The following is a 26,760-nucleotide window of genomic DNA, read 5'->3' as shown; positions in this document are numbered from 1 at the left end:
CTGCGTGGTGCTTAGTTGCCGACTGAGGTTAAACCACGACACATGGTTACAAATGCCATAGCTCTGAATGTCCCCCTTCCTCCTTCTTCCCTCAGCTTTTATTTTTGATCATGATGCTATAGGTGTGGGATATCCCTTTGGTCACTCGGGGTCAGCTGTCCCAGCGGTGTCCCCTCCCAGCTTCTTGTGTGTCCCCAGCCTACTCACTGGTGGGGCAGTGTGAGAAGCAAAAAAGGCCTCAGTGCTGTATGAGCACTGTTCAGCAATAGCCAAAACATCAGTGTGTTATCAACACTGTTTTGGTCACAGATCTAAAACATGGCACCATATGAGCCACTGTGAAAAAAATTAACTCTGTCCCAGCCAAAACCAGTACAATCTACAACGATGAATTTCCTTGTGAAGTAGTACTTGCATTATTATAAAGAGCAACAAATAGTGAACTTCTGCCAAAAATTATGAAAACATTTCCCAAACAATTAATTGTAGTTTCTTAAGAATTTCAGTGATGTACATCCAGAGGAATTTTCTTAATTTAAGTTATGATAAATATGTGTATGTGAAGAGGTTCAAATCAGTGTATATTAACTAATGCTTTCATTCTCTTGTTTATTTCAGATGATGCTGGCAGAATATAAAAGAATTAAACTGAAAATACAACACCCTATTGAACAACTGATGGCTCCTCGGTTAGCAAATGTAGATGATGCTATCCAGCCAGGTCTAATGTTACTGACCTGGACATCCTTTAATATTGAGAAATATATTAATGCAGTTTTTTACAAGCTAGGTGAGTCGCTTGCCTTCTTCCGTTAACTTCTGTTTGCTTGTTTCTATACAAATGCAAGCTATATTATTAAGCTTACTATCCTTTATATGATTTGCACTTAATTGACTTATACATGAAAGAAATCAGAATTTTCACCTGTCCTGTACTTCATGAAACCTCTGCTTTATAACAATACCTTCTTTTTGTCTCACATATTTGTCAAATTTTTACTAATATGGATGGGATGGCAGTTAGGATTACACCAAGCATAAAGTAGTGTGCCAAAGATCCTGTGTATTCTGAATTCAAAGAATGATAGCTACCTTTTTAGAGAGCTCCTAGGTTTCAGACTTTTCCTAATCTTGCCTTTTGTTTCTATAATGTACCAAACATTATAGAATGTTCTCAGGGAATAATATCTCGACTGAGTTGGCACTGTCACTGCTCAATAGCTTTTCATATTAAACATTTTTTAACATCAGTTTCTTAAAAACTAATTCATACGCATCTTGGGCAGCAGCTTTAGAAAACAGATGAGCTTGTAGTCTTTTCAAAAGATTATCACAAGATTGCACTGAGATGCATATTGTTTCTGAAGATACCAAGTTCCTTTTGCTCCAGCTTAATTACTACATCAAACATAGATTTTGTTTTTTGAAATTATGTAAGTTGTTATAGTGGGAATTTTCTTTAGTTGAAATGGCAAATTAAAATGTATTTTTGATGCTAACCTGACATTACACTCAATTTAGTTTTGAATAATACAAGTAGTTTGAGTCTGGGACAGGCACCTTGCTGCTATTTCAATTTCAGCATTGAAAGCAAATTGCTATTAAACTGTGAAAATTCTAGTGATTGCTTTCTGTTAACTATTATTTGGCTTCTAACATTTTTTTGAAGAATAGACATTTTATTTGTCAAAATTTTCGGTTGCTAGTAGGTTCTCCAAGTGGTAACTAGTTCAAGCTATAGGAGAAGTATTCCTGGACCTCAACTGAATTTTCATACCTTTGTCTTTGAAATACATATACTTTAAGCTCGCCTTATATATATTTATAGTATTTTGCTTATTATCTTTTAGGATATGGATAGCATATGCTAGATGAGCATATGTTATGCAAAAAATTTATTACGATTTCAGTGGTGATCCTTGCCATAAACGTTTAGATGTTTGAAATAAGCTGGTTAAGGTGTAGAATTCATATAAAATTGAATATGATAGTTTGTTGAAGTAAAAATTTAAGCAGGACTCTGCAAAGACTATTGTTTCAGACTTTTATGCTTGTCTTGAATCTTCTGTTTGCTTCAAAAGCTGGGCTGGAGTTATTGCTGGATCAAGTGAATGACTTGGTTGAATTTCGTATTGATGCTGTCCTTCAAGAGATGAATAGAGTGCCACTCTGTAAGTTGCCAGAAGATGAACCACTGAGCTGTGAGGAATTTCTCCAAAAGACTAAGGTTATTAGATAAAATTTTCATAAAGAAGAGTTCAATGACTTTGAATTAAGATATTTTCCCTTTTTTATGAGATAAAAACAGTGCAGAATTAATGAAGTACGCGTGGGAAACTGAAGTAAGGAAATCCCTACTTGCTTGGCTGGAACCTTAAAAAGGAACAAAAATACCAAATGCAAAGAGGTCTGAGCTGAGATGTTCTTTTCTGAGCTTATTAATGTCAAGCCAACTACTGCATGATATTTCTTTTATGCTTTGATATCAGTCAACTTATTTTTTTTCCTCTGTGATAGTAGCTTTTTTGCTTGTTAGTGCCTTTAAATAAGGGAATTGCCCATCTGATGCCTGTGAATAGCTCCGTAACAAGTGCACTTGGTTGCCTGGGAGAGTAAATACTATGGAAATGATTGTGTACTGAGTATCTTTGTTAATCTCAAGCTCTCCTGAGTTGGTAATGGGATGTGCAAAATGTACTTGGAAGTACCTGGCTGAAGGTATTCTGGGAAGAGCCCCTTGCTTCACCCCATCAAAATACTATTATGTTGAAGAAGATTAACTGTAAGCATGTAAGTTGTTAGTCAGTTAGAAAGCTGATTAAGCTAGTAATAAAATTGAATGACAGAATGATTTTTATGAGGCAATAGTGAGGTATTCTGGCATTTTAGAATATAATGTCTAACTTGTGTTTTCTCCTGAAATAAACGTTGCTTTGGAAGATTGTAGAAGGTCATGTAGATAATCCACATCCCTGGCCTCTTGTAGCAATAAATACTACAAATGGAAGTTTTGTTTCTCTTAGTGTACTTAACTTTTTGGCTTTTCCTCTTTTGTCCCTTGTAACAGCTCACCTTATTGTTAAATACAAAGTAAAACTTAAAATAACATTTTATAGAACGAATGGTATTTTGTAAGCCTCACAATCCATAGTTTTTTTTGTTGATCCTGCTGCTGATTTCCTGATAGGGCTAGTACTAAAACGTATATTTGCTAAAGTAAAACTATGTGAGAGTGAGCACAAAAAACTTTTCAGCACTGTGTGATAATTGATATTGCTTAATGTTGATCTTCTGCAAGAAAACTTGAACTGCTACATAGGAATTACAACACCACAACAGCCAATCAATTTGAGTTAGTAGAGTAAGTGGTATACTAACCCCAGTTATGGATACAATGAAAATAGTAACAGCGTTTGTAAGCTTATTGTAGTTTTTAATTAGAAGGGACTACAAATAAGTTCTATCACCTAATAGGTGTCTTTAAGTTTCTAAAGAAACTGCTGCAACAAAAATAGTTACACCGTGGGGAAAAAACACAAGGTACTTTGTTTAGTAGTTGCTGTGATATTGCAAATCAGATCTGGCTTCTCTCTCAACTAGACTGAATCATTAGGAATATCAAAGATTGTGTCTTGAAATTTGGAAATGACTGAATCTTGCTAATGGCTGAATTTTTCCAATTACTGATTTTTAATTAACCAGTGGTAGCCAGGTTTGAGTTTAAAGAAATAGGAGATAACAAAGAAGAAAAAAATTAAAAGGCAATTATAGTTAAAAATTATAGTTGGCTAAAGCATATTGATCAATTTTACCATAAGTATTAAAGAAAAAACTGCACAATAATATATTTCTGAATTTTATTAAATCTCATTTTTGATTCCTTCTACCCACAGTTAATAATTTTCTTGTTTATTCTAATAATAAATACAGCTTTTGATAGATTTTATCTCCTGTCTAGTTATAAATGGGAAATACGATTGGCTAATACTCCTTATGGCACAGCCAAGTAATGTAAAATGGCAGTGATTAAAAGAACGCTTAAATCTTCCATGGCTACCTTGGAAAGTTAAGAAAATTAAGAAGCACTTGCTTTTGGGAGCCCGTTAATGGAACTGGGCTTTATAAATGTTGATTCATGATATAACTATGGATGAGTCATGTGATTTAGGAAACAAGCCACAGCAATTTTGAAAGACATTTATGATGTCTTCTTTGGCACAACAAAGAATCCGACACTAAATAGTTGGAACAAACCAATTTAAAAATAATGTTGTGTATTGATCTTGTTTTTCACAAATCTGAGGCCTTGACATTTGTGTTAATGACCGTGAGATAGACATGAGAACCAGGAAGATAAGAACATATGTTTCTTTTGGTTTGATAACAGGAGCTCTGTATAAAAGGTTCTCGGACTTTACATTTAAAAAGCTCACTGGTGGAAGACGCTGCTAATGAGCTGATTAACATGTTACTTGACACTGAGATACAGGTCAGAAAAGAAGATGCGAAGTCAATTGTACCCACTGGTGAAATAAGAGGAAAAAATACAGGTAAGAAGATTGTATTGTAGCTCTGAGCTTATGTTTCTTTTGCATGCTGATAGCATGTGTTGGGCGATACTGTAGCTTAGCTGACTGAAGCATCAATCACTATCTAATGTCTAAAGGCTTTTGTTTGAATTTGCCTGGATAACAGGTCATCTAACAATCATCTATATTCTGAAAAATAGGTCTATATTATCAGTCTGACTTGCATGTTGAAATGTTAATGCCATAGGAGCAGCTACTTACAGGCCTTGGCTAGTTGCTGGACTTCCTAGAGAAAGAATATAAGAAATAATATCCAAATTTTGGTGATAATCATGCCAGTTTGTACTGAGTAGAGAAGGTGGATAGAAGTAAAATGACTGTTACATTGAGGTACAGATTACAAATGAGTGTAATTTGCACTTCTGTAAAATTTAGCTGTATTTCAGACACCTGTGGAGGTGTTGCTTTATTGTGTTTTCAAGTCCCTTAAGTCAATTTAACTAACTAGATTTATGATGTTTTAGCAACAGAAGAGGAAAGAAGATCAAAAAGCTTGACTTCCTCCCACAATTCCAGTGAGATATGGGCTGGACTGTCTCCTTCAGCGAAGAGGAAGAGAACAGATTTAGAAGTGTTAGAGGAGGAAGCCAGTGAACTGCTTTCCTACTTCAATCATTGTAATATTGATGCCCTTTTGAAAGTCACTCGAAACACTCTGGAGACCATACGCAAGCACATCCATGCATCTTCCACGATCAACTTCTTAGGTGGCCATATTGCAGTACTTCGCTTTCTTAGCCTACAAAAAGAAATATGTAAATGTAATATCCCAGAACTGTATAAAAAAGAGCCACATATGTAAAAGAGGGGAAAACAAAGGGAGTTTGAATAAGCTGTCTTGTTAAATCACAATTGATAACATGGTGTACTTCCAAAGGAATTTTTTTCCTGTGAGAGTAGGAATGTGTCATTGTGATGCTGTTTCTCTTAGGACTAATTGTACTGTTCTGAGGCTGGATATTATATTTGGAGCTGGACTTGATAAGCGGTTACCTGTTTGACCTTGGCTTTTACATAAAACTGTATGAAAAAAACAATAGAGAAAGAGGTGTGTTCTCTTTCTCTTACTAATTGCCTTCAGATCTTTCTATACATTATGATGGAACACTCTCTTGAAGTGTTTTCTTGTTACATACTTTTAAGAAACAAAAACAAAGGCATTTGTATTTGGTCTCTATAGCATATAAGGCATACAATATTATGAGATTTAACCCAATGTAATATGCTGACTGGGAGTACAAGCCAGATAACAAAATTTTCTGCTAAACAGAGTTTAGCTGTACAGAACAAGTTGAAGAGGAGCTTCATGGAGAGAAATAGCATGGCACTTAGTTTTCACTTGTGCTGCTGTAGACTTTACCAATACATCTTGTAAGTTACTCAGGAGTCTTTTTTCCCTTAAGAAATTGCACTCAATACTCAACACTAGAATGTGTATATTGGTTTGTATCATTACAATGTCTAGTTTGACATATTGAAAAAAATGTGAACAACTTTTTTTTTTGTCTTTCATTTAGAAAATCACAATGCTTCTAAGCAGGAAAAAAGTGCTCATCCTATAATTAGGACTAGTATTAACCTATCTATCCCTAATATCATCATGACACCCTCTTTGGATGAGGTACAGCAGACGCTTAATAAAGCCGTAGATAGTATTGTGAAAGTAATGAAAGGAGTTGGACAGTGGAGTAAGGAGAGAATATCTAAGGTTTGTGTCTTTAACAGCCTTACTTAAAACTAATGTTTCAAAACTACTGCAAATAGAAAATGAAATTTTATTTCTTCCCCAGAAGAAAATGTTAGAGAGAAAAGTGGCTGTGTTGCGGTGTGAGAGCAGAGACAGTGATTCTGATGATGGAATGAAAGAGACTGGAAAGAAAAACATCCATGGTAATGATAAACTCTGACATCGCTCAATTTGAATGTTAGGTAATTGTGATTTATACAGTATGTGTTAAAGGATATTAAATACAAAATGCATCGAAAGCAGTAGAATGAAGACTTCATAGATTTTAAACTACCTCAGAGAAGAAATAGGATATAACAACAATGCCAGAGCTTCTCTTTGTGATTAGAAACCAGGATTGCCTGAAGATACTTGTCTTTGTGTGGATTTGAGTAAGGGGATTTTTTTGTGCCTCTCGGAGTGTTGTACTGCTTTGGGTTCTACCTGCAGTGTGTGAAAGGCTGTTAGGGTGCCAGCTTGGGCAGCATAGTAGAAATTGTGAATAAGTTTGGAAAACAGTTATAGTCACCGTTGCTACACAAAAGGTCTTTTACGATTTGTCAGTGTGGTTTGTAACTTGGCATGTTCAAATGGCATCTTAAAACTTGTGCTGAAATTCCTTTAAGAAGGGTAAGTTGAACTTAAACAAAACCTGGTATTGAATGGAAATGTCTATATAAATTGCAGTATTGGTGGAGAGAGGATTGTGTAGAGGATTGAATAGGCTAAAATTTCTAAAAGGATTTTAATTTAATCTGTTTTGTGATCTGACATGGAATTAAGTTATTGAAGGCATTAATTCAAGGAAATTTAGGATGGTAACTTCAGTTGCTGGGTTTTTCTTGTCTGAAATGGTTTAGAATCAGGCCAAATTAATTGTTCTATTTTGTACTTCAGGTACTTCAAAAATATATTGAGTCTTTTTAGGTTAGCTCCCTCTTATACATCTAAAAAGTAGGAAAGTAATACTTGAACGGGTTAAGAAGTGAAATTGTTCTTTCAAAACTAAGAGTTTCTCTTGCCCAAGATGAAATAAGAAATGATGGTAAGTTCAATCTTGTGGGTATTTGCTAACTAATGGACCTTCCTTTTATCTTTCTTTCCTTTTGACGACTGGCTATGATAATCTTCTCGGGTTTAATGTTAATTTGTATTTCAAATTGTCAGTTGTGGTCTACCCCACATTATTTCAGAAAATGAAACTATTTATGGATTTGCTCAATGCTGACGTATCAGTAAATCACTTAGGTGAAATGTACAGGATAAACCTTGGGGAGGGGTGAGAGAAAAGGAAAGATTATATTTGAAAGTTTGGAGTGGAACTTGTTCCAAATTTGACAGAGTACCTAAATGAAGCAAGTTTCCTAAACTGGAGAGGTTTATGAATTTGTGGCAATTATATTGGCTTCCTAGACTTCTAGTTGACTTTTTGATTAATAAGAACACTTACTTTAAAATGCGTGCCTATTGAAAAATAGGTCATTAGTTCTTCTCTATAGGAATTTGCTTGGCCTAAACAATATGTCTGTCCTAAAACTGCTTTTGTATTTGAATCTGCCTTTATAGATAGAGTGTCAGATGCAGCATCACTCAGTTCATATCCGGTGCAAAGCCAGAACTACTTCAAGAGTGTTTCAGAGAACAAAGAAATTATTAAATTAGTATCTTTACTCAGCACTGCTATTAATTCTACAAAAAGGGTAAGACAATTGAGATGTTAATTTAATATCACTATCCAAGGGATATTAATGTATTGCTTTTAATATCCTTGGGCAATGGGGTAGGCATTTAAAGCACTGATTAAACATATGAATGAAAAAGTGTAGGATGGTGGATGGAAAACATGTGGCTGCAAATTTGCAAATATGCTTTGAACGTGTAACATGGGTTAAGTGTACTCTGTTTAAAAATTTAAATAGTACATAAAGTAAAACTTAGGTCTGATTAAAAACATATCTCCAGTTGGTAAAACATAAAAAACTCTAGGTATAGTTGAGTTGCGTGTATTTAATATAGAACTGGTAGTAATTGTACAGGTGTGTTAAATACAGTTTTATTCGCATAGAAATTCTAATGAAGCCAGCATGACTTCTGGCCCATTATGAAGAGTTTATGAAGGTTTTTGGAAGAAAACTGGCTGTCAGCTTGGCATTTGTAAAGTGCTGCATAGGATTGCTAGTGGAGGTTAGGAGATAGCTTAAGGGATATGCATCATTTCTTTGCCCTTTTCTTATTCTATGCACTCTCTAGTAAACTGTAGGTATTGAACTGATATTTCTTTGGGGAACTCTGCATCAGTTCCTCCTGGGGCCAGTCCAACCTTACACTGGAGCCTTGTCAGGTGGAAATTTTTGACTCAAAGCCTTGTAACTTCTGTGGTACTAAAGCATAACTAGCACAATGACATACAGGCTTGTGCTGAAGACTAAGGTGCAGCTGATGATGGTGGGTAGTTGTCTTGGTATTTTGATACTCAATATTTTGTAATTGGAAATTTTTATCATTTAGCCAGGTTTAAATGCCTGCAAGCACTAAGTTTATCATAAGTCATGATGTAGATTATCTCTCGTGGCACTCACCTCTCATTTACTGGTTTAATTAGCTGAAGTGATGATGATTTAACTTTGTCTGATATTTTCCCAAACTCCTGAGAACCAGAAAAAAAATTCTGTTGCACACTCCTTAAATGATATTCAAATCAAAGATACCTGAACTGAGTGTAGAATTTAATGTTAACATCACCAATGTCATACATGTGAAAAATTTGTCTCATAACTTCAAGAATGAATTGAATTATTGCTGTTCTTGTTATGTTGGGCCCTGGAGCTCAGCTTTCAGTTGCTAGTGGTAGGGAAGGACAAGTATACTGTATCCTAGTCTTAAAGGAGTATACTTCCCACTGATTCCTAGGATTTTATTGACTGAAGAATCACTTCATTGGAAAATACTGTAACTGATTTGATAAATTGGATGTTCAGTTCCTGGCAGAGCTTGTGATTGTGAAGGGAACTTGCTTTAGCATAAATTTACCAGCAGCCTTCTGTTTAGTGAGGTGATGCAACCTGCTCCACTATGGAGTTCTTTATGTATTCTAACTAGCAGATGCTAAGAAATTATATGTATGCTATACATATAATGCTGAGAATCTTTCTTTGAACTTCTAATGTGTTTCAGGAAGTTCTTACAGCTTTGGAGAGTTTTAGTTGTTACCACCATATATGGCAGAGGGACAAGGAGGAAACCATTGATAAATTAATGATGGGAAACCCATTACTCTCTGAATTTGAATCTGAAATTCTGCATTTCCAAGACTTGGAGATGAAAATCAATTCTGAGCCTGAATACATCTGCGTGGGAGCTATTGCACTGTACACTGGTAGAGTTCAGCTTTCCACTTCTCTCTAGAGATACATACTTTCTGACTCCTGTAGGAAGGAGAGATGGTGCTTAGTTTTGGATGGGTGAACTAGGCTAAAGATAGAATGGAGAAAGAGAGAGAATGGCTGTTGGCTGTTTTGGCTGTAAATGCATGCAAACAAAATGCTAATGCAGGGATATCTGTGAGGCTCAGCTGGAGTTTCTCCCTCCACCTGGATACTTCTGCTCACTTATGAGGTGGATGGTAGATGTTTGCCTATCCTTCTGACCCCCATAGGTACATATTTTATGGGAGTAAGACGATAACGTTTATGTTGCTTTTCTCCTTGCCTGGCTGCATGTAATGAGACAGCGGAAAAGCCTTCTATTTAACACAGTTAGTTAAGTGAAGCATGCATGTTGTTGCTGACTCCCTTTTTGTCATGAAAGCGAGGCCTCAAATATTTACTTTTTCGTAGCTCAGGTTCCACATCACCTAACTAAATTTTGCATAAGCATTTTACACTAGTATAACAGAAAGGACAGTTGGGAACTATGATGGACTGTAAGAAATGCATGCAGCTGATTTTGCAGTAGAAGTCAAATCTGAGAAAGCAGAATATTTTCTTCATTAAGAGTGTCAACCAAATGTCTTTGGTTATATCATCAGGCAAAGAACTAGAGAAACACGCTGGCTGTTGAAACTCAGTGGAGGTGAGGTAGTTCTGATATTTAATAAATAAAAAAGACCATCAGGTGTGAGAGCTAAGCATGGGAAGAGGCACTGTGTAAAAAGGAAGACACAGTGAAATCTGCACAGAAAATGAATAGGTAACAGGGTTGAAATTATATCCAGCTAAAATTTTATGTAATGCTTGTGTTGGTATTGATTTTGACTCTTCTGTTGAGAACTGTGAGGAAGAAATGTGAATTTAATGTCAGAGCTTTAGAGAAATGGACTGTATTGTTGCAAAATTGGGCAGCAACTCAGCAAGACTTCAGTTTTCTCTCTAAATGTTTGTCACTTGGTTCGACTGATGCTACAGATAAAACTTATAAAAATTAAATGGTTGGTGGACTGTTTGGTTTCATTAAATGTCAGATCAAACTTTCTGTTTCCTTAGCTTCCATAATCAGACTTTTACTTCCCCCCCACATTATTTTTTTATAAGATTAATTTTTGAAAATTTTTTAGACCTAGATGAGAATATTAACTGATTTGTTAGTGATGTGTAGGACAGAAATGTGTATAATGATATACAAACAAGGTGAGAAGTGTGGAGTCCAGGCTTATCTTTCCAGTAGGAAAAGATGAGTTATATCTTTCCTACTGTATATATCTTTCCAGTAGGAAAGATGATACATTCTGAGAAGATAGAAGGAAAGCAATCCTGAACTGCAAGCTATCCTATAAACCACTCAGAGGTGTCTATGTGATTTCATCGTCTCTGTACGTGGATGGTTAGACTGAAAAACCAGAACTGGGAGCGAAGGGAACACATACGGAAAAAAGATTAAAAGTACTTCTTAAAAAATATCTACAATATCTAAATATCTATTCATTGTTCAATGTTTTTAGCTGATCTGAAGCTAGCACTGAGAGCAGAAACCAAAGCCTGGATGACTTTGCTGGGGTGTCATTGTAATAAGAAGTACCGAACAGAGATGGAAGCAATTTTCACTTTTATAGAGGAGACTGGCAAGAAGTTAAATCGCCGCATCAAGGATCTGGATGATATAAGAACAGCCATGTCAGCTTTAAAAGAGATCAGAGAACTACAGATCTTCATAGACTCTCAAGTTGGGCCCATTGAGGTAGTTAACAGGAATGTTGCATGTATGTGTACTGTTTCAACAGAGCAATTATTTTCTGGGTTAAAGTTTAACAGCGCACTTTGAAAGGTATGATTTAATATGTGTTAAATGTTGTGTGGCAGATGTGTTGTGTTCCTGTAAACCTTTTTTGCGTGGAACTCTGATTTGGACAAATGTAAACTTGTTGAGGCGAGAGGTGGTTTAGTGAACAGTGCAAAAATTGAGTGATTTAGGTGAGAGGAAGATGAGAATACAGATATTTAATGCAGGAAAGCTTTTGGTACTTTGTGGAAGGAGTCTGTGTACGAAATAGCATTGATTTTCCTCTTTTTTTTTTCTTTTTTTTTTTTTTAGCTTAGCCTACAGAAGAGGAGAAAGCTAATGTTAGGCAGATTATATGAGAATACGTGAGAGTGATTGCTTTATCAGCTATATCATGGGCTGAAATAAACATAAACAACTGACTTCCTTAAAGAAGTTCACTTAGTAGAATACCTTTATTGAACATCTGACAATGTAGGGGCTTCTGGTCGAATGGCAGAATTAAAAACAGATAGTAACTGTTTCTCCGCATTCCTGACCAGAGTATGGATTTAAGAATACTATAGTTTGGCAAAATGCACCATTGACTAGACATTCAGTAGAATTTTTTTTTCCTAAGACGTGTTCATGATTCCTGATTGCCCATAATTTTATTGTCAGGGTTGCATCCTTATGTTTTAAAATAAAGTTGACTCAACACTGAATTCTTATGTACCAAATATTGACAAATCTAATATTCTGTTTTGGAGATGCAAAAACTGTGTTTGCTGTCAGACAAACCTCTTGCACCTGTGTTTTCTGATTCTGTTTTCTCTGAGCTGAGGTAAATTATGGAATGCAGTGTACTCGTATGTGCAAATAATGGAAATGAGCGTGGAGCCCTTCCGTATTTTGCAGAATACAGCTGAGAAGGAATATATCTTTCAGCCTTAGAAGCTGTGAGGATCTCCCTAGCTGTGTGAAGGAGCAAAAATAAGACAAGTAGTTTATGGTGAAAAGGATAGCGTTATCTGCAGCTGGAACCTTCTGTGAAATTGTCATAGGTAATGGGATCTCTTAGGAGTTGACATTTTGGAAGTTCCTGCTAAGACTTACTGTGGTTTCCATGTGATGTGGAGCCAAGGCAAAAGCCATGGTAGCCAAGATTCCTAAGCTTCCAATTCTTCAAGTAGGAGCCTCAAGTCCCTAGGCACAAGGAGTCATGCTTCAGATTTTTGAAACGGAGGTTGACGTATTTTCCACATAGTGGGGTGGCAGATAGATAGTTATGTTTCCATTTTTGCACTTTGTCTGCAATTTGATCAAACTGGAAAACGTAAATAAAGTGGAAATAATTCCACTTTCTACAAAAATTTTCAGATGAAACTGTTATGCCACAAGATTAATTGCTACGCTACCCTATGCTAATTTACAGAAAGTGAATTTCAGTTGTGTTTTTGTGAAACTTGACTAAGGGTTTCAATATGTGGAGTCTTCATACGTTGATGGTACAAGTGGAGATCAATGTTCTGAGAAAATAAAGGACCATTAAGTAGGTTTTTTTAAGTAGATTCCTTATTCTGAATGATGAATAGTTATAACATTTGAAATAGTTGCAACATATTAGTTGTAGTAACTTTTCGTGTGGTTTCCTAATTCTTTTTTTGTTGAAAACATGAAGTAGGGCTTAAAAGTCTTTATGGAATAGAAGTTTGTTTGCTTTGCTCACTTGAAGGCCTCTGCTTAGATGTTTTCTCATGGCTCACCTCCCATAATACTCAGCTTGGGTCATAGCAGATAACTGAAGACATGGATCAGAAAAATATTCTCATTAAAATGAAACTAAAACCTGTAGAGTTAAGGCATGCTTTAACTGGAAATAGTTTTTTAGAGAGGCAGATTGCACTAGGGCAAATAATCTATCAGAAAGCAGAATACTATGTGAAAGGTAAGGAGTTAAGGAGAACTAGCTAGTTTTCATTTTGATGTTTCTTCCAGTTTGGTATTGGTTTGCCAGATTGTGATAATTGCTATGCAAAAAGAACAGATTTTCTTTTTATAACAAATCATTCTCTGTTTTTAGAAATTTAAAATGTTAGCATACATATATGTGTAAAATTAATTTCAGTTACCATTTTGTGTATCTTGATCCAACCTTCTGACAGGAATCCTATGCTATGTTAAGCAAATATGATCTACTTGTGGCCAAGGAAGAGACAGAGAAGGTGGACACTTTGCATTACACTTGGGAAAAACTGCTAGTCCGTGCAAATGAAGTACAGAATGAGCTCATTGCTTTGCAACCAAACTTCAGAGGCGAGCTTATTAGCACTGTGAAGACTTTTACTGAAGACTGTGCACAGTTCTATTCAGATTATGATCAGGCAAGTGTTTGTGGTGTATGGTATTAGAGGAGCTTCTGAGGAGCAGTGGGAGCATGGAAAGATTGTGGAGTTGACTAATTAATGGGATGTGCCTCTACTGTCTGAAGAATATGTTTATTCTTGTTAATGTGATATTTGAGTTTCAGTGCAGGGCAGGCTTTGGTTATTTTTTGTATGTGACTAAAATATGTAATGCTGGTAATTAGCTCTTAAAGATTAAGACTTGAGACATTTAGGGTTTATGATAAACAGCTAGTTAGCATGACCAAATGTGAAGATTGGGATTAATGAGAAATTATGTTAGAATGTAAGAAGCGTTTTCTGATGTTGGATATAAGTACAAATGACTTAAGCTCTTATGTTCTTTCTCAGTAGAATGTAAATGAGTCCAGCTGAACCAGTCTTGTATCATCTTCCAAGTCATGCTGATTTTTACTTGAAAAAGGAGCTACCATTGCCTAGCTTTTACACTATTATGAAAACTTCTGTATTGAAAAGACAATTAATTGCCGCCTTTGTTCTTTTATTTTTTTTTTAAAGTGCTTGTTCTAGTAGGTAACTCTGTGATCTCTTGGTTCCGTTGTTATATGACGTAGGGATGGAATCCTGCAGCTGCAAAGACGTTTGAATTAGCATTTAGAAAATGCTGATTAGAAATAAGTTGTGGCTATTTTCACCCTCTAAATGCACTTTTTTTTTTTTTTTTTTTTTTCTTTAGACTGGGCCAATGGTGGTTGGTTTAGAGCCTCAGGAAGCCAATGACAGGCTTACTATGTTTCAGGTACTGTTAATTCTAAGACATTGCTTAATACTTACTGCAAGTAAACTAACACCTGAAGGCTCTGAGAATGAATCAGAGTAGTTGAACTAGTTTTCATTGATACATAGGGTTACTGATAGGGCAAAGTCTGTTTTAACTTAATGAAAGCTAAGTTGGTATTTTTTCTATGCATTTGCAAGGAATGCTGGTTAAAATTAGATATTTTTAGGAGCTAAGAGAAAGGCTGCATAGATAATGAGTAATAATTGCTAGATTCAAGATAAGATAAGAGCCTACTCTCAAGTTTAGTGTGTTTGGCTATAGGCTGTTCTTGTGTTCATTATTGTGTCTTTTCCTCATGAATACAATTCTGCCCAATCTTCTTCCCCTCTCCTCCTTTTTTTTTTAAATAGTATTAAAGGTTTCCATTTAAACTGACTATTTGACTATTATTGAATTTTTTCTTTGTACCATGATTAATTTCTGTTCCTGTAATGACGACTTTTAATGGTTTTCCTTTTCCCATAGTGCTATTCATGTGGCTTCTTACTGTGTTCCCTCAGTTATATTGCAATTGACAATTAAATTTTGTTTTTCTTTGCTGTTTAAACAGTAGTAATTCTTACTTCAACCCTTCAGTAAAAGAATTGCACAGCATACTGGGAGAGGTAGAATTTGCTGCATCCACCTTTCTTTGCTTTGCATGACATGCTACACCTCTTTCAAGTACAAACTTAGCATTTATTGTTCTATCACTGTGGCACATGGAGTAAATGACCTCCCTGTCAACTTGTAAAGATGTGCCTCCAGCTAACTAAAAGTTACTTTTCTCATGAAAATTGTTGACAAAACTGTTGACAGTGTAAGTTGTTAGTATCTCCTGTATATCTTTCTAGTATTTACTAGATTTTAATCACTAATGCAGCTCTAAGCATAATACCAGATCTTGAATATTTAGTTATTTAATTTTATTTAATTTAATCTTTTTTTTTTTTTCTTTCTTAGAATCGATTTGATAATCTCTTTCGGAAATATATTACTTATGCTAGTGGGGAAGATCTTTTTGGTTTGCCTGTTACTCGGTATCCTCAGCTGTTTGAAATAAAGAAGCAACTGAATCTGTTACAGAAACTCTATAATCTATATAACAATGTCACTGACACAGTCAGTGGCTACTATGATATTCTTTGGTCAGAATTAGACACTGGAAAGATTAACAGTGAACTTCTGGAGTTTCAGAACAGGTGAGAAACTGCTGCTGTGGTAAAGATGCCTAAAATACTTTTGTTATTTCTTAAATATGATTATAAGTGATTAGCACCAATAATCATATGTGAGCATGTATTTGTTCACTGAAATGTGAAAAACGTGAATTTTAATTGAAAAATATATCCATTACCAACTCCGTAAAATAAAGGAGCCAGTTTAGACTCTAAATATTGAGGATTATTGTTCCTTAGAGATCTTCTTGGTTAAGTTTTTTTGATGAGATTGGAATATATGTTAAAATTGCTATTTATTTTGTTCATGAAGAGAAATTTCGCTTGTTTGTTGTAATCATATTATTCATGAGAGACAGATTCACCCTAGATGTCTAAGGCAAGTTAGTGAACTGCTGAATAGTTTTTCTACAAAATGGGATATATTGCATGCATAGAAGCTGAACTTTTCATCAAATCAAGAATCAAATGATTTAAAGAATTAAACTTGCATGTTCTGAGGAACAGGATTTTTTCTAGAGCGCAGAGCAGTGCATATCATGAGCCTCACCAAAAGATGAAATCAAGATATAAAGCGGTTCAATTGTTTTTGAAGATTGCTTGGACAAAGTGTATTAGAATTATGCAGGTACACTCCTTAGGGGGAGCCTTTAGGTGCCTGCCCAGCTATCAGTCAATGAATTAGACGGAAGTAGATTTTCTCACATGCAGAATCACGTATAGAATCTTCGAAACACAGGTAACCTGAATTTGGAAGGTATGTGGTGTGCTGTTAAAACCATATACTGTGGTTAAACGGGTAACAGAAAGAATATTTGAAACTTTGAAAAAGCTTGCATTATTTCTACGTAGATGCCGTAAGCTTCCTCGTGGTGTAAAGGAATGGCAGGCCTTTTTTGACCTAAAGAAGACCATTGAGGACTTCAGTGAATGTTGCCCATTGCTTGAGCGTATGTCAAGTAAAGCAATGATGCCTCGGCACTGGAAGCGGATTATGGATCTCACTGAACACAACTTTGATATGGAAAGTGAAACATTCAAACTGAGGAATATAATGGAAGCTCCGCTATTAAGATATAAAGAGGAAATAGAGGTATCGTGAAGGAAGAGAAATGGATGCATGAAACAAAACAATCTGCTCAAATAGTATAGGAGTAACAGTAGTAAGAAGGAAAACAGAATACTTCTAAAGAAAAAACAGAGAAATGGATTATCGCTTCAGCTTTCTGTATAAAATAATGACACAAATATATTGTGGTGTCAACTCGTTTTAAATCATGCAACTTGGCGCAGGAGTTAATTTGTGAGGGTGCCTTGCTTTGCAATGTTGAAGATATGAAAAGTAACCATTATTCTTTTATTCCCCCTAAAGCTGGCCATATTGTGGTATGGTATACAGATTATTAGCTATGGTGTTTGTATGTCTGTAGATCTGTCCACTTGATAAATAGCTGCTCATCAGCCTTACTAGGGTTAAAGGAAATAAGAGTTAGATTTGTATACTGGACACTTGAATCATTCACAGCTTGTTTTGACATCCTATTTATTTAAAAGGATATCTGCATAAGTGCTGTGAAGGAGAGAGACATTGAGCAGAAGTTAAAACAAGTGATAGCTGAATGGGACAACAAAACATTTATCTTCGCAAACTTTAAAACCCGAGGGGAACTTCTTTTAAGAGGCGACAGCACATCAGAAACAATTGCTACCATGGAGGACAGCTTGATGATTCTTGGCTCTCTCATGAGTAACAGGTAACAGGAAGCGGGGGGGAGGGGGGAGATAAAAATATCTGCAAGAGGCTTTGTTTTATTGAACAAATCTATCTTTCACAGAGGAGAAGGAAAATAAACATCTAGATAAAAACTAAGAGCTTGCTTGTCCTTGAGCTGTTCATGGGCTAGTTCTTATTGTCTGCATCCCTCCAATAAGTTCTTCTGAAAGCATGTGGATGCAGTTCAGACTTCCTGAATAGTCAACTGGACAGTTTTCATCGATGCAAGAAAGTGGTGATGAGCATAAAGGAGAACACTGCCTGGTTGTGGCAGGCCTACTACGGGCATTACAGGCACTGCTACTCTGCCCCCTGTGATAGATCACTGCCTCATGCTGAAGGTGCTGAAAATCCCAGTTAAAATGAACTTCAGTTTGTCTGGTTTCACATGCCAAGGCCCGCAGATAAAATAGGGAACACAGAACCTGATTATCAGGCAGATTTTCAAAAGCAAGAGTTCAATTGATAAGGACCTCTGAGAGTCTTGCAGCTTTCAAGATGCTGCATAGTCCCTTTTTGAAACCACTTTACCTTAGAGTGAAATTGAAATCTTGCTCCTATTCAGCTTCTGTTGGATCAGAGCTGTGCTATGCACCATGTGTACAAAGCAGCAAGTTGGAGCTGATTTGGTTTATAGCTGCTAACTAGCTGAATTGAGTCATAGAATCATAGAATCATTAAGGTTGGAAAAGACCGCTAAGATCATCGAGTCCAACCATCAACCCAACACCACCACGCCCACTAAGCCATGTCCCTAAGCGCCTCATCTACACATCTTTTAAATACCTCCAGGGATGGTGACTCAACCACTTCCCCGGGCAGCCTCTTCCAATGTTTAACCACTCTTTCAGTAAAGAAATTTTTCCTCATGTCCAATCTAAACCTCCCGTGGCGCAACTTGAGGCCATTTCCACTTGTCCTATTGCTAGTTACTTGGGAGAAGAGACCGACACCCACCTCGCTACAGCCTCCTTTCAGGTAGTTGTAGAGTGCGATGAGGTCTCCCCTCAGCCTCCTTTTCTCCAGGCTAAACAGCCCCAGTTCCCTCAGCCGCTCCTCCTAAGACTTGTGCTCCAGACCCATTACCAGCACCTCGACGTCCTTCTTGTAGTGAGGGGCCCAAAACTGAACACAGTATTCGAGGTGCGGCCTCACCAGTGCCGAGTACAGGGGCACGTATACAGAGTCAAGTACAGGTTTTTATACTTTCACTTAACAAAGGTACAAGCAGCAAAATTACTCCTCATCCTTATGAGTAATGTGCTGACTTTCAAGAGACTTGTTTCCTTCTTGTAATAAAGCAAGTATTTTCTTTTTATTTTAGATACAACACACCCTTCAAGACACAGATTCAGAAATGGGTGCACTATCTTTCCAACACAACAGATATCATTGAGAACTGGATGACTGTGCAGAACTTGTGGATTTATTTAGAAGCTGTTTTTGTTGGCGGTGACATAGCAAAGCAGCTTCCAAAGGTTTTCAGACATGCCTTTTTTTCAGTTTGTTTTTCTACATTTTCAGAATAAATTTTAACTGTGATGTCATAATTGTTGCAGTAACAAAATTCATTTTTTTTGGTACTTAACAAAACTAGTCTTGCTAAGAAATCAGGTAAACAATGCCAACAGAAGTATTATGTTAGAAAGAATAATAAAATTGTGTGAGCTAGTTGATCTTTTTATTTCTAGATTGTAAAATTGTTAACCAATACGTGTTTGAGCTGTGCCTAGTAGTAGCCTATTTAGGCTAGCTTAGCAGTACCTACCACTAGCCTAGCAGTATCTACAGTTTTGCTAGGAATCCTTGTCTTAATCTTCCCTACGTAGCTTTTCAAATTAAAAATTAACTTTAGTTTTTAGAAAAAAAATCTTCAAATTTGAAATATGCAATTCAAGCATAATGAGTTTTCTGTCTTTTTCTCTAAGAATGTTTGAAAGGAAAGTAGATAGCAGGCTTGACAGTCAAGTATAAAATAAGCTGTATTGTGTAAGCAGTAAGATTTGTGTTTTTCTAAGCTGAAAAATCTTTAGAAGTTGGACACGGGATTACTAGTGAGACGATGACTGGTGAGATTACTGGGTGCCAATTCTGCAAGCAAGTGCCTTTTCCCTCTTCTCTTTTCATGCCTCCATCTCTTCTGTTCCACATTCATCATCATGTTTCAACAGGAAGCAAAGCGTTTCTCTAACATTGATAAATCCTGGGTGAGGATCATGACCCGAGCTCATGAAACACCTAATGTTGTTCAGTGCTGCATTGGAGATGAAATCATGGGACAGTTACTACCACATTTGTTAGAACAGCTTGAAATCTGTCAGAAATCACTCACAGGGTAAGATTACTACAAGACCACAGTCTTGGGCAGATGGTTGTGAATTGTAACTAGGGTGGGAAAGAGGGGAAAGAGCAATTGCTTGAGTACTGTCCCATGGACTTTGCAAAGATCATGTTCTTATTCTACTATGAATTCAGTTGAACTGAGCAAACAAGTTAGCAGGATGATACACCACCTCCAAAGAAATTGCTAGCAACTCACTGATAAATATTTGATTTGTGACTAAGCTGTCCCTCACTGTTATCTCTGTTGAAACGAAAGCTTGTTTCAGCCTAGTTTCAATCCGGAAGGCAGTCTAGATCTGTATGTCCTATTCAGACCCTTCACAAATCTGGGAAAAATTCAGCATGAGACATAGCAAGTAACAGACTTAATGTAAAAACATTTTATTTTTGTTTAGTTTCTTTTCTTTTTACTGGTGCGTACATTATAGCAAATAATAAAAGCTTTCCATGAAATGATTTCTGATGCTAAAAGAGTAGCCTTAAAGCAGGTGCTTAACATGAAGGTATGATGGATAAGAGTTGTTGTCGTTGCCACTGCTAAAAATTGCAATGATACATGGTGAGAAATGCCACCTTTACAGAGGAAAGCATGTATAAACTAATCTAATTCACTTACCATCTACCCCTCCCGGCAATTTTTTTTAAAATGCAGGTACTTGGAGAAAAAGCGCCTCCTATTTCCACGATTCTTCTTTGTGTCAGATCCTGCTCTCTTAGAGATTCTTGGCCAGGCATCAGACTCTCACAATATACAGGCGCATCTGCTGAATGTCTTTGACAATATTAAAACTGTCAGGTTCCATGAAAGGGTATGTATTGCCCACACCTCAATGTTACATTCTTTCAAATTAACAATGCACAGTACTTGTTAAATAAGAAGGCTACCTGGGTGCATGGGCATTCAGCTGTCTTACCAAGCTCATCAATTATTTGATGCTGCGTAGTCTTTCTTAATTTAAGATTTAGTTTCATATCCTCATTTACTTAATAGGAAAACTCTATATAGAATAGCAAAACAAACAAAAATTTGCACCAGTGCTTAGGTTTCAGAAAAAAACACCCAGGTACTGAACTGTCTTCTGTGGCTTAATATAGGCTAGCATCCTCTCAGATAAGCTTCTGATTCTTTATGAGCATATTTGTATCTTTAGATTACCTGTATTTGTACTTTTTCATTCATTTTTTGATTGTAAGATAAAGAAAAATCGTAGCTAGTCTCTCTCTGAGTTATCCTTAATATCCCTTCAAACATACTGTTTGAAGAACAATTTTCTCATATCCTTTAGAAGAACAGATAGCAACAATTTTTTTTTTCCTGTGTATGCATACATTTTCTTAGAAATTCACTACCTCCCCATGCATTTGAAATTCCTTTGATTGACCATGTTCCTTAACTGCTGTGTTTCCATTATTTTTGATTGTAAGGCTGTAAATTTTGTTAGGATATTAACCCACCAGTAATGGGGGAAGATTTCCTTTATTGTGACTAGGAAGTGGATACTGTCATTGAAACTTAAGTGAAATTCAGGAATTGTCAGTGTATTGGGGTTTGTCTCCTTGTTCAGATGACAGTGTTTTGTTTAAAGCCTTTCTGCACACCAAAAGTAAAGATTTAATTGTTTTTACATTTCACTTAACAGATTGGTATAATTTATTAGTTACCTAAATAAGTTTAATGGGGTGATGGCAAGAAAATCAGACAGTTATGGTAAAGATAACAACAAATCTGTAAATCACATAATGTTCTTGCTTTGCTTTTATTAGATATATGATCATATATTGTCGATTAGTTCACGAGAGGGTGAGACTGTAGAGCTAACTAGACCTGTGATGGCTGAAGGTAACGTGGAAGTCTGGCTTAATTCTCTGTTGAAGGAATCCCAGCTGTCACTGCATCATGTTATTCGCCAGGCAGCTGCGCACATCCAGGAAACTAGTTTCCAGCTGACTGAATTTCTTTCTACTTACCCAGCCCAGGTAGTATCATTGTTAAATCAACAAAGAACTGTTCACAGATATGTAGCACATGGATGTTTTTTCCTTGTCTTTGCAATCAAAATTGCAGCCACTATTATAAATGCGAAACTGGCATTTAAATTTATCTTAATCACCTCAGTCTTTTAAGTTACACTTTACATATCTGAAACCAAAAGAAGAAACCTTACCCTGAAGCTCTTGTTCAAAAATAATGCCGAATGCAATAAATTAATACAATGGAGTTAACACTATTTCTTTACAAGCTTAATACTGAAGGAAAAGTAGTAGAATCGTATGTTTGTTTATATATTCAGGAAAACATTATATATTGCTGAAGATTTGGAGCTGAGGGTAGTGCTGAGGGAAAATTATTTTCTTAGTAGAAGCTTCTTCACTTGTGATCAGGAATGTTGTGGGAGAGGGGATAGAGAGTTTGTGAATTATTGAAAAAAGGTTTTAAATTGAAGCACTAATTATTCACTGATTAGGTATTAATTACATACATAAAGTATATTATGATATATACTATTTATATATACTGTAAATTATATTGAACAGTTGTATCAGCAGTGCACTGTAGGCAGTATCTACAAGACTGAAGTGTGGACTTAACTACGTGTTTATGAATGGAGTTGGGACACATAAAACAAATGCATGGGTTGAATGACCTCTATATGGGTGCATGAAAAAATAATTTTGTACCAATAGTAGCAGAACAATTTCTTTAGTTTATCTGTGTCTGTGAATGTACATTTTAGGTGACAGAGAAAAGATTATCAAGCATATACTTTTGTGTTTCCTAAGGTTGGGTTGTTGGGGATCCAAATGATTTGGACAAGAGACTCAGAAGAAGCTTTGACTAATGCCAGGTATGATAAAAAAATTATGCGAAAGACGAACCAGTTTTTCCTGGATCTTCTAAACATGCTGATAGATATGACAACAAAAGACCTTAGCCCAGTTGAGCGAGTGAAATACGAGACATTAATCACTATTCACGTGCATCAGAGGGACATTTTTGATGGTCTGGTAAGTATTGAAAAATTTACAGTGAGTTATGGGGTGGTTCCCACAATTCAACAATGTGAAAGGACAAGAAGAAAATATTACTATACCTATGAACTCCTGCCTCCTAAGCTAAACATTTAATTTCAGGACCGTAAAGATTATGTGACCTGGTGTATTATAAAAATGCTGATGTTGCTTCAATCCATGTCTGAGTTTCCCTTTAAGTAATTCAGTGTTTTTTTCCCCCACAAGCAATAGCAGAATTTTATAATGCTTTGTGTTGGCCCACTTAAGTTAGATGCCTCTGTTGCATGATCAGTTAGGGACTTCTTTTTCCTCTTACATTGTGTTGCAAGTAATTGTCCTTTCTACTGGAGTAGACAGGACAGTAGACACACTACATTGTGTGTCTTGAGGAGTAAATAGAATGAATGTGGAGTTATAGTACAGGAAAAAGTTTGAAGTTGGTTGAGCTGCTATCCCCTCTGTTGTAGCTTCAGTAGCATACCTAATTATTACTTAGGGACTTATTTATTCACTTCATGCCTTCTCATGCTACCATGGGATACTAAAATTGGAAAAATGAAAGCATTTACTGCTTAAACAATCAAACTTAAAAGCTAGCATACCCTTTTACCTATAGGAAGCTCTGGACCTGACTCTGAAATTAAGCTGTCTGAGAAAAGAATTACTGAGTTTTAACCCATTGCTGATAGGCAGGCACCTATGTTTTCATTGCAGAACCAGTTGTTTCTAGTTATAATCATCTCATGTAAAGTATAATTTTTAGATACAACCTGCAGGGCATCTTTTTTAATCCTGTTTTAATATTCAGTTGGTCAATTTTGAATTACTCCCAGCTCTGTTGAATTTCTTAACTAATATCTGCACCATAACACTGTCTTGAAATACCTTTTTTCCAATTTGCATGTGGTTTCATACAATTCTCATGACTTTTTTTAAAAATAAAGTATCACATTACGTGCTTCCTACTCATATGTAAAAAAACATGGTGGAGATGAGTAAAAGAAATGGCAGTTTTAATGTTATCTGAACTTAATGACTTTTGTTTGAGGCTTATGGACTGTTGATTTGTATTTAGAGTTTTGACACACTTGTCTAAAGCCTGAGTTTCCTTTGCCTTAGTATGGGTTTCAGGGACAGCAATAACACATTAGCAATTTTTGTGGTAAAAATCAAGATAGGGTCTCCACTATTCTTGTGTTACCAGCTGTTCTTTATGCCTTTCATTGTGATTGCAGTGCTGCCTTTGCATTACTACTTAGATGAGATAATATAAATGCAAAAATAAATGTTAACCATGAATACCACAGCCTTTTTTTCCCCTCTTTTCTTAGTGTTGCATGCATATCAAGAGCCCTACAGACTTCGAGTGGCTGAAACAGTGTAGATTTTATTTTAATGAAGACTCTGATAAAATGATGATTAAGATCACTGATGTGGGTTTCACATACCAGAATGAATTCTTGGGCTGTACTGACAGGCTTGTCATAACGCCTCTTACAGACAGGTGAAAAAGACCGATTTTATTCCTTTATTCTTTGATGCCAAACCTAGACTTTTACAAGAGCAATTTAGTCATTCCTGTTGGATGCAAAATAGATCTCTGCAGAGTTTATCCTTCACAGTCTTATCAAAGTCAATAATTTTACATGGAATACATGAATATTTTTGTTTCTGTGCCTTACAATATGATTAACTTCCAGCTTATTTTCTGCCACATACTTGTGTGATCCCCACATATATGATGTATGGGACTCTGATTCTCATGGATGTGAGGCTAGCATACCTGAGGATCAGGTACATCCAACAGATACAATATGCAGAGAGAGATACAGGACAAAAATAAGTGTTTACAGGTGAGCTAATGAAAACAGCTAAGGAAGAATAGACAGGAAAAACAATTTTATTCAGCTGTAATAGACTGGAGATCTTTGATCTAGAAGGATGTTGAAAGAATTGTAGTCCTATTAACAGAGAGGTCTACCTACCTAACTGGAACAATACAAAGAATGCTTTATAAGCTATCATTGGCAAAATAAGGACATTTGGTGTTTGGTTTTTTTTTTTTTTTTAACTATTCCAGCAAATTCTAGTGCTTCGCTTTAGATATAATTGTTAGCTGGTGTTTTACTGCATTATGCATGGAAGTTTCATTTATGAAAATGAGATGCACTGTATCATCAAATTTTAAAGGTGGATGAGAAAGGAAAGGTTAGCTGTCTTTCATTATTGTACTCCACAGTATAATGTCGTTCAGAACTACTTCAGTTAAAGTAATTCAGGAACTAAGCTAACCAAACTAGATTAGGCAGCATCTCTGTATCTGCTTTCTTTCCTTCTCGTGATCTTTCAAGTTGTTGATTATTGAGGATTATCTGTTCTTCCACTTTATGTATGAGGAGACGGACCTTAGTATTACCTGCATCAGGGGCTGAGTTGACAGGTTTTCCTTCTTACTGATTTAAATTTTAATTAGAGGCATGTCATTTCAGTGGTTTCCTTGTCTCCTTAAATCAGACCTTCTTATGTAACACACTTGAGTAAGTTCCTCTGGCACTATACAGAAAACTGCACTGCAGCCCATTAAGTGATGATAGGCTGTTGCCTTTTAGATGTTACATCACTTTGGCTCAAGCTTTAGGCATGAACATGGGTGGAGCACCTGTGGGACCTGCAGGAACTGGAAAAACTGAAACCATCAAAGACATGGGACGTTGCCTTGGAAAATACGTAGTGGTCTTCAACTGTTCGGACCAAATGGATTTCCGAGGACTTGGGAGGATCTTCAAAGGTAAGATGTGGACCAAAGGTAAGATGTTGGCCAAAAGGGTCAACTGTATCCTGGGATGCATTAAGCGTGGTATAACTAACCAGTCAAAAGAAGTGATTGTCCCACTATACTCAGCATTGGAGTGGCCTCACCTCAAGTACCGTCTGCAGTTTTGGGGTCAACAATGTAAGAAGCATATAAAATATTAGAATGTGTCCAAAGGAGAGCCACAAAGATGGTTAAAGAACTAGAGGGTGTGACTTATGAGGAAGGCCTGAGTATAGTAGATTTGTTCAGCTTAGAGAAAAGGAGACTGAGGGGTGCCCTAATTACTGTCTACAACTTCCTCACGAGGGGGAGCGGAGAGGGAGGTTCTGATCTCTTCTCTCTGGTGTCTGGTGATAGGACGTGAGGGAATGGCTTAAAGCTGTGTCAGGTGAAGTTCAGATTGGATATTAGGAAAATGTTCTTCACTGAGAGCGTGTTCAAGCACTGGAACAAGCTCGCCAAGGAAGTAGTCAGGGCCCCAAGCCTGTTGGTGTTCAAGTAGTGTTTGGACAACACTCTTAGGTACATGGTTTAACTTTTAGGTAGCCCTGTGTGGAGTCAGGAGTTGGACTTGATGATCCTCATGAGTCCTTTACAACTCAGGATATTCTGTGAATATATGATTCTATGGACTATGTGAAAGTTACAAATGCTACGAGAACATCTTTATAAAACAAGGTCAACACATAATCAGCAGGCGGTTTTCAGCCTTTTAATAAATGCAAGTAATTAATATCTTGTCATGAATGTAAAATACACTTGCAACACTGTCTCAAAGAAATAGAAATGTCTGAAAACGTAAGACAGTTTATGAAAGGATACATAAAGACATTTAAAATAATCAAGGAGGACTGCCAGCACAAAAAGAAAAACCTGTGAGATTTATTGCTGAACTGGTGGAATGTGTTGGCTTCTGGTTTCAGTATTTTGTCTCCTTCAAATGT

General features: G+C 36.3%; 1 protein-coding gene across 1 annotated transcript in view; it reads left to right on the top strand.

Annotated features, from left to right (window-relative positions):
* Positions 1–26,760, top strand: part of DNAH5 (dynein, axonemal, heavy chain 5) — a 134,886-nt gene that overhangs the window by 34,971 nt on the left and 73,155 nt on the right. The window contains 21 exon segments of the mRNA XM_009324988.1: positions 619–790; positions 2,082–2,227; positions 4,388–4,550; positions 5,021–5,296; positions 6,107–6,297; positions 6,380–6,479; positions 7,882–8,015; positions 9,490–9,691; positions 11,252–11,487; positions 13,674–13,892; positions 14,611–14,673; positions 15,658–15,896; positions 16,725–16,965; positions 17,427–17,626; positions 18,971–19,124; positions 19,818–19,981; positions 20,642–20,798; positions 21,754–21,966; positions 22,771–22,995; positions 24,333–24,505; positions 25,611–25,789. Of these exon segments, the coding sequence (XP_009323263.1) occupies positions 619–790; positions 2,082–2,227; positions 4,388–4,550; positions 5,021–5,296; positions 6,107–6,297; positions 6,380–6,479; positions 7,882–8,015; positions 9,490–9,691; positions 11,252–11,487; positions 13,674–13,892; positions 14,611–14,673; positions 15,658–15,896; positions 16,725–16,965; positions 17,427–17,626; positions 18,971–19,124; positions 19,818–19,981; positions 20,642–20,798; positions 21,754–21,966; positions 22,771–22,995; positions 24,333–24,505; positions 25,611–25,789 (3,847 nt within the window).

This window comes from Pygoscelis adeliae, unplaced genomic scaffold (genome assembly GCF_000699105.1).
Source record: "Pygoscelis adeliae isolate BGI_AS28 unplaced genomic scaffold, ASM69910v1 Scaffold86, whole genome shotgun sequence".
NCBI lineage: Eukaryota > Metazoa > Chordata > Aves > Sphenisciformes > Spheniscidae > Pygoscelis > Pygoscelis adeliae.
Note: the sequence above shows the minus strand (reverse complement) of the source record. Positions and strands in the feature narration are given on the sequence as shown.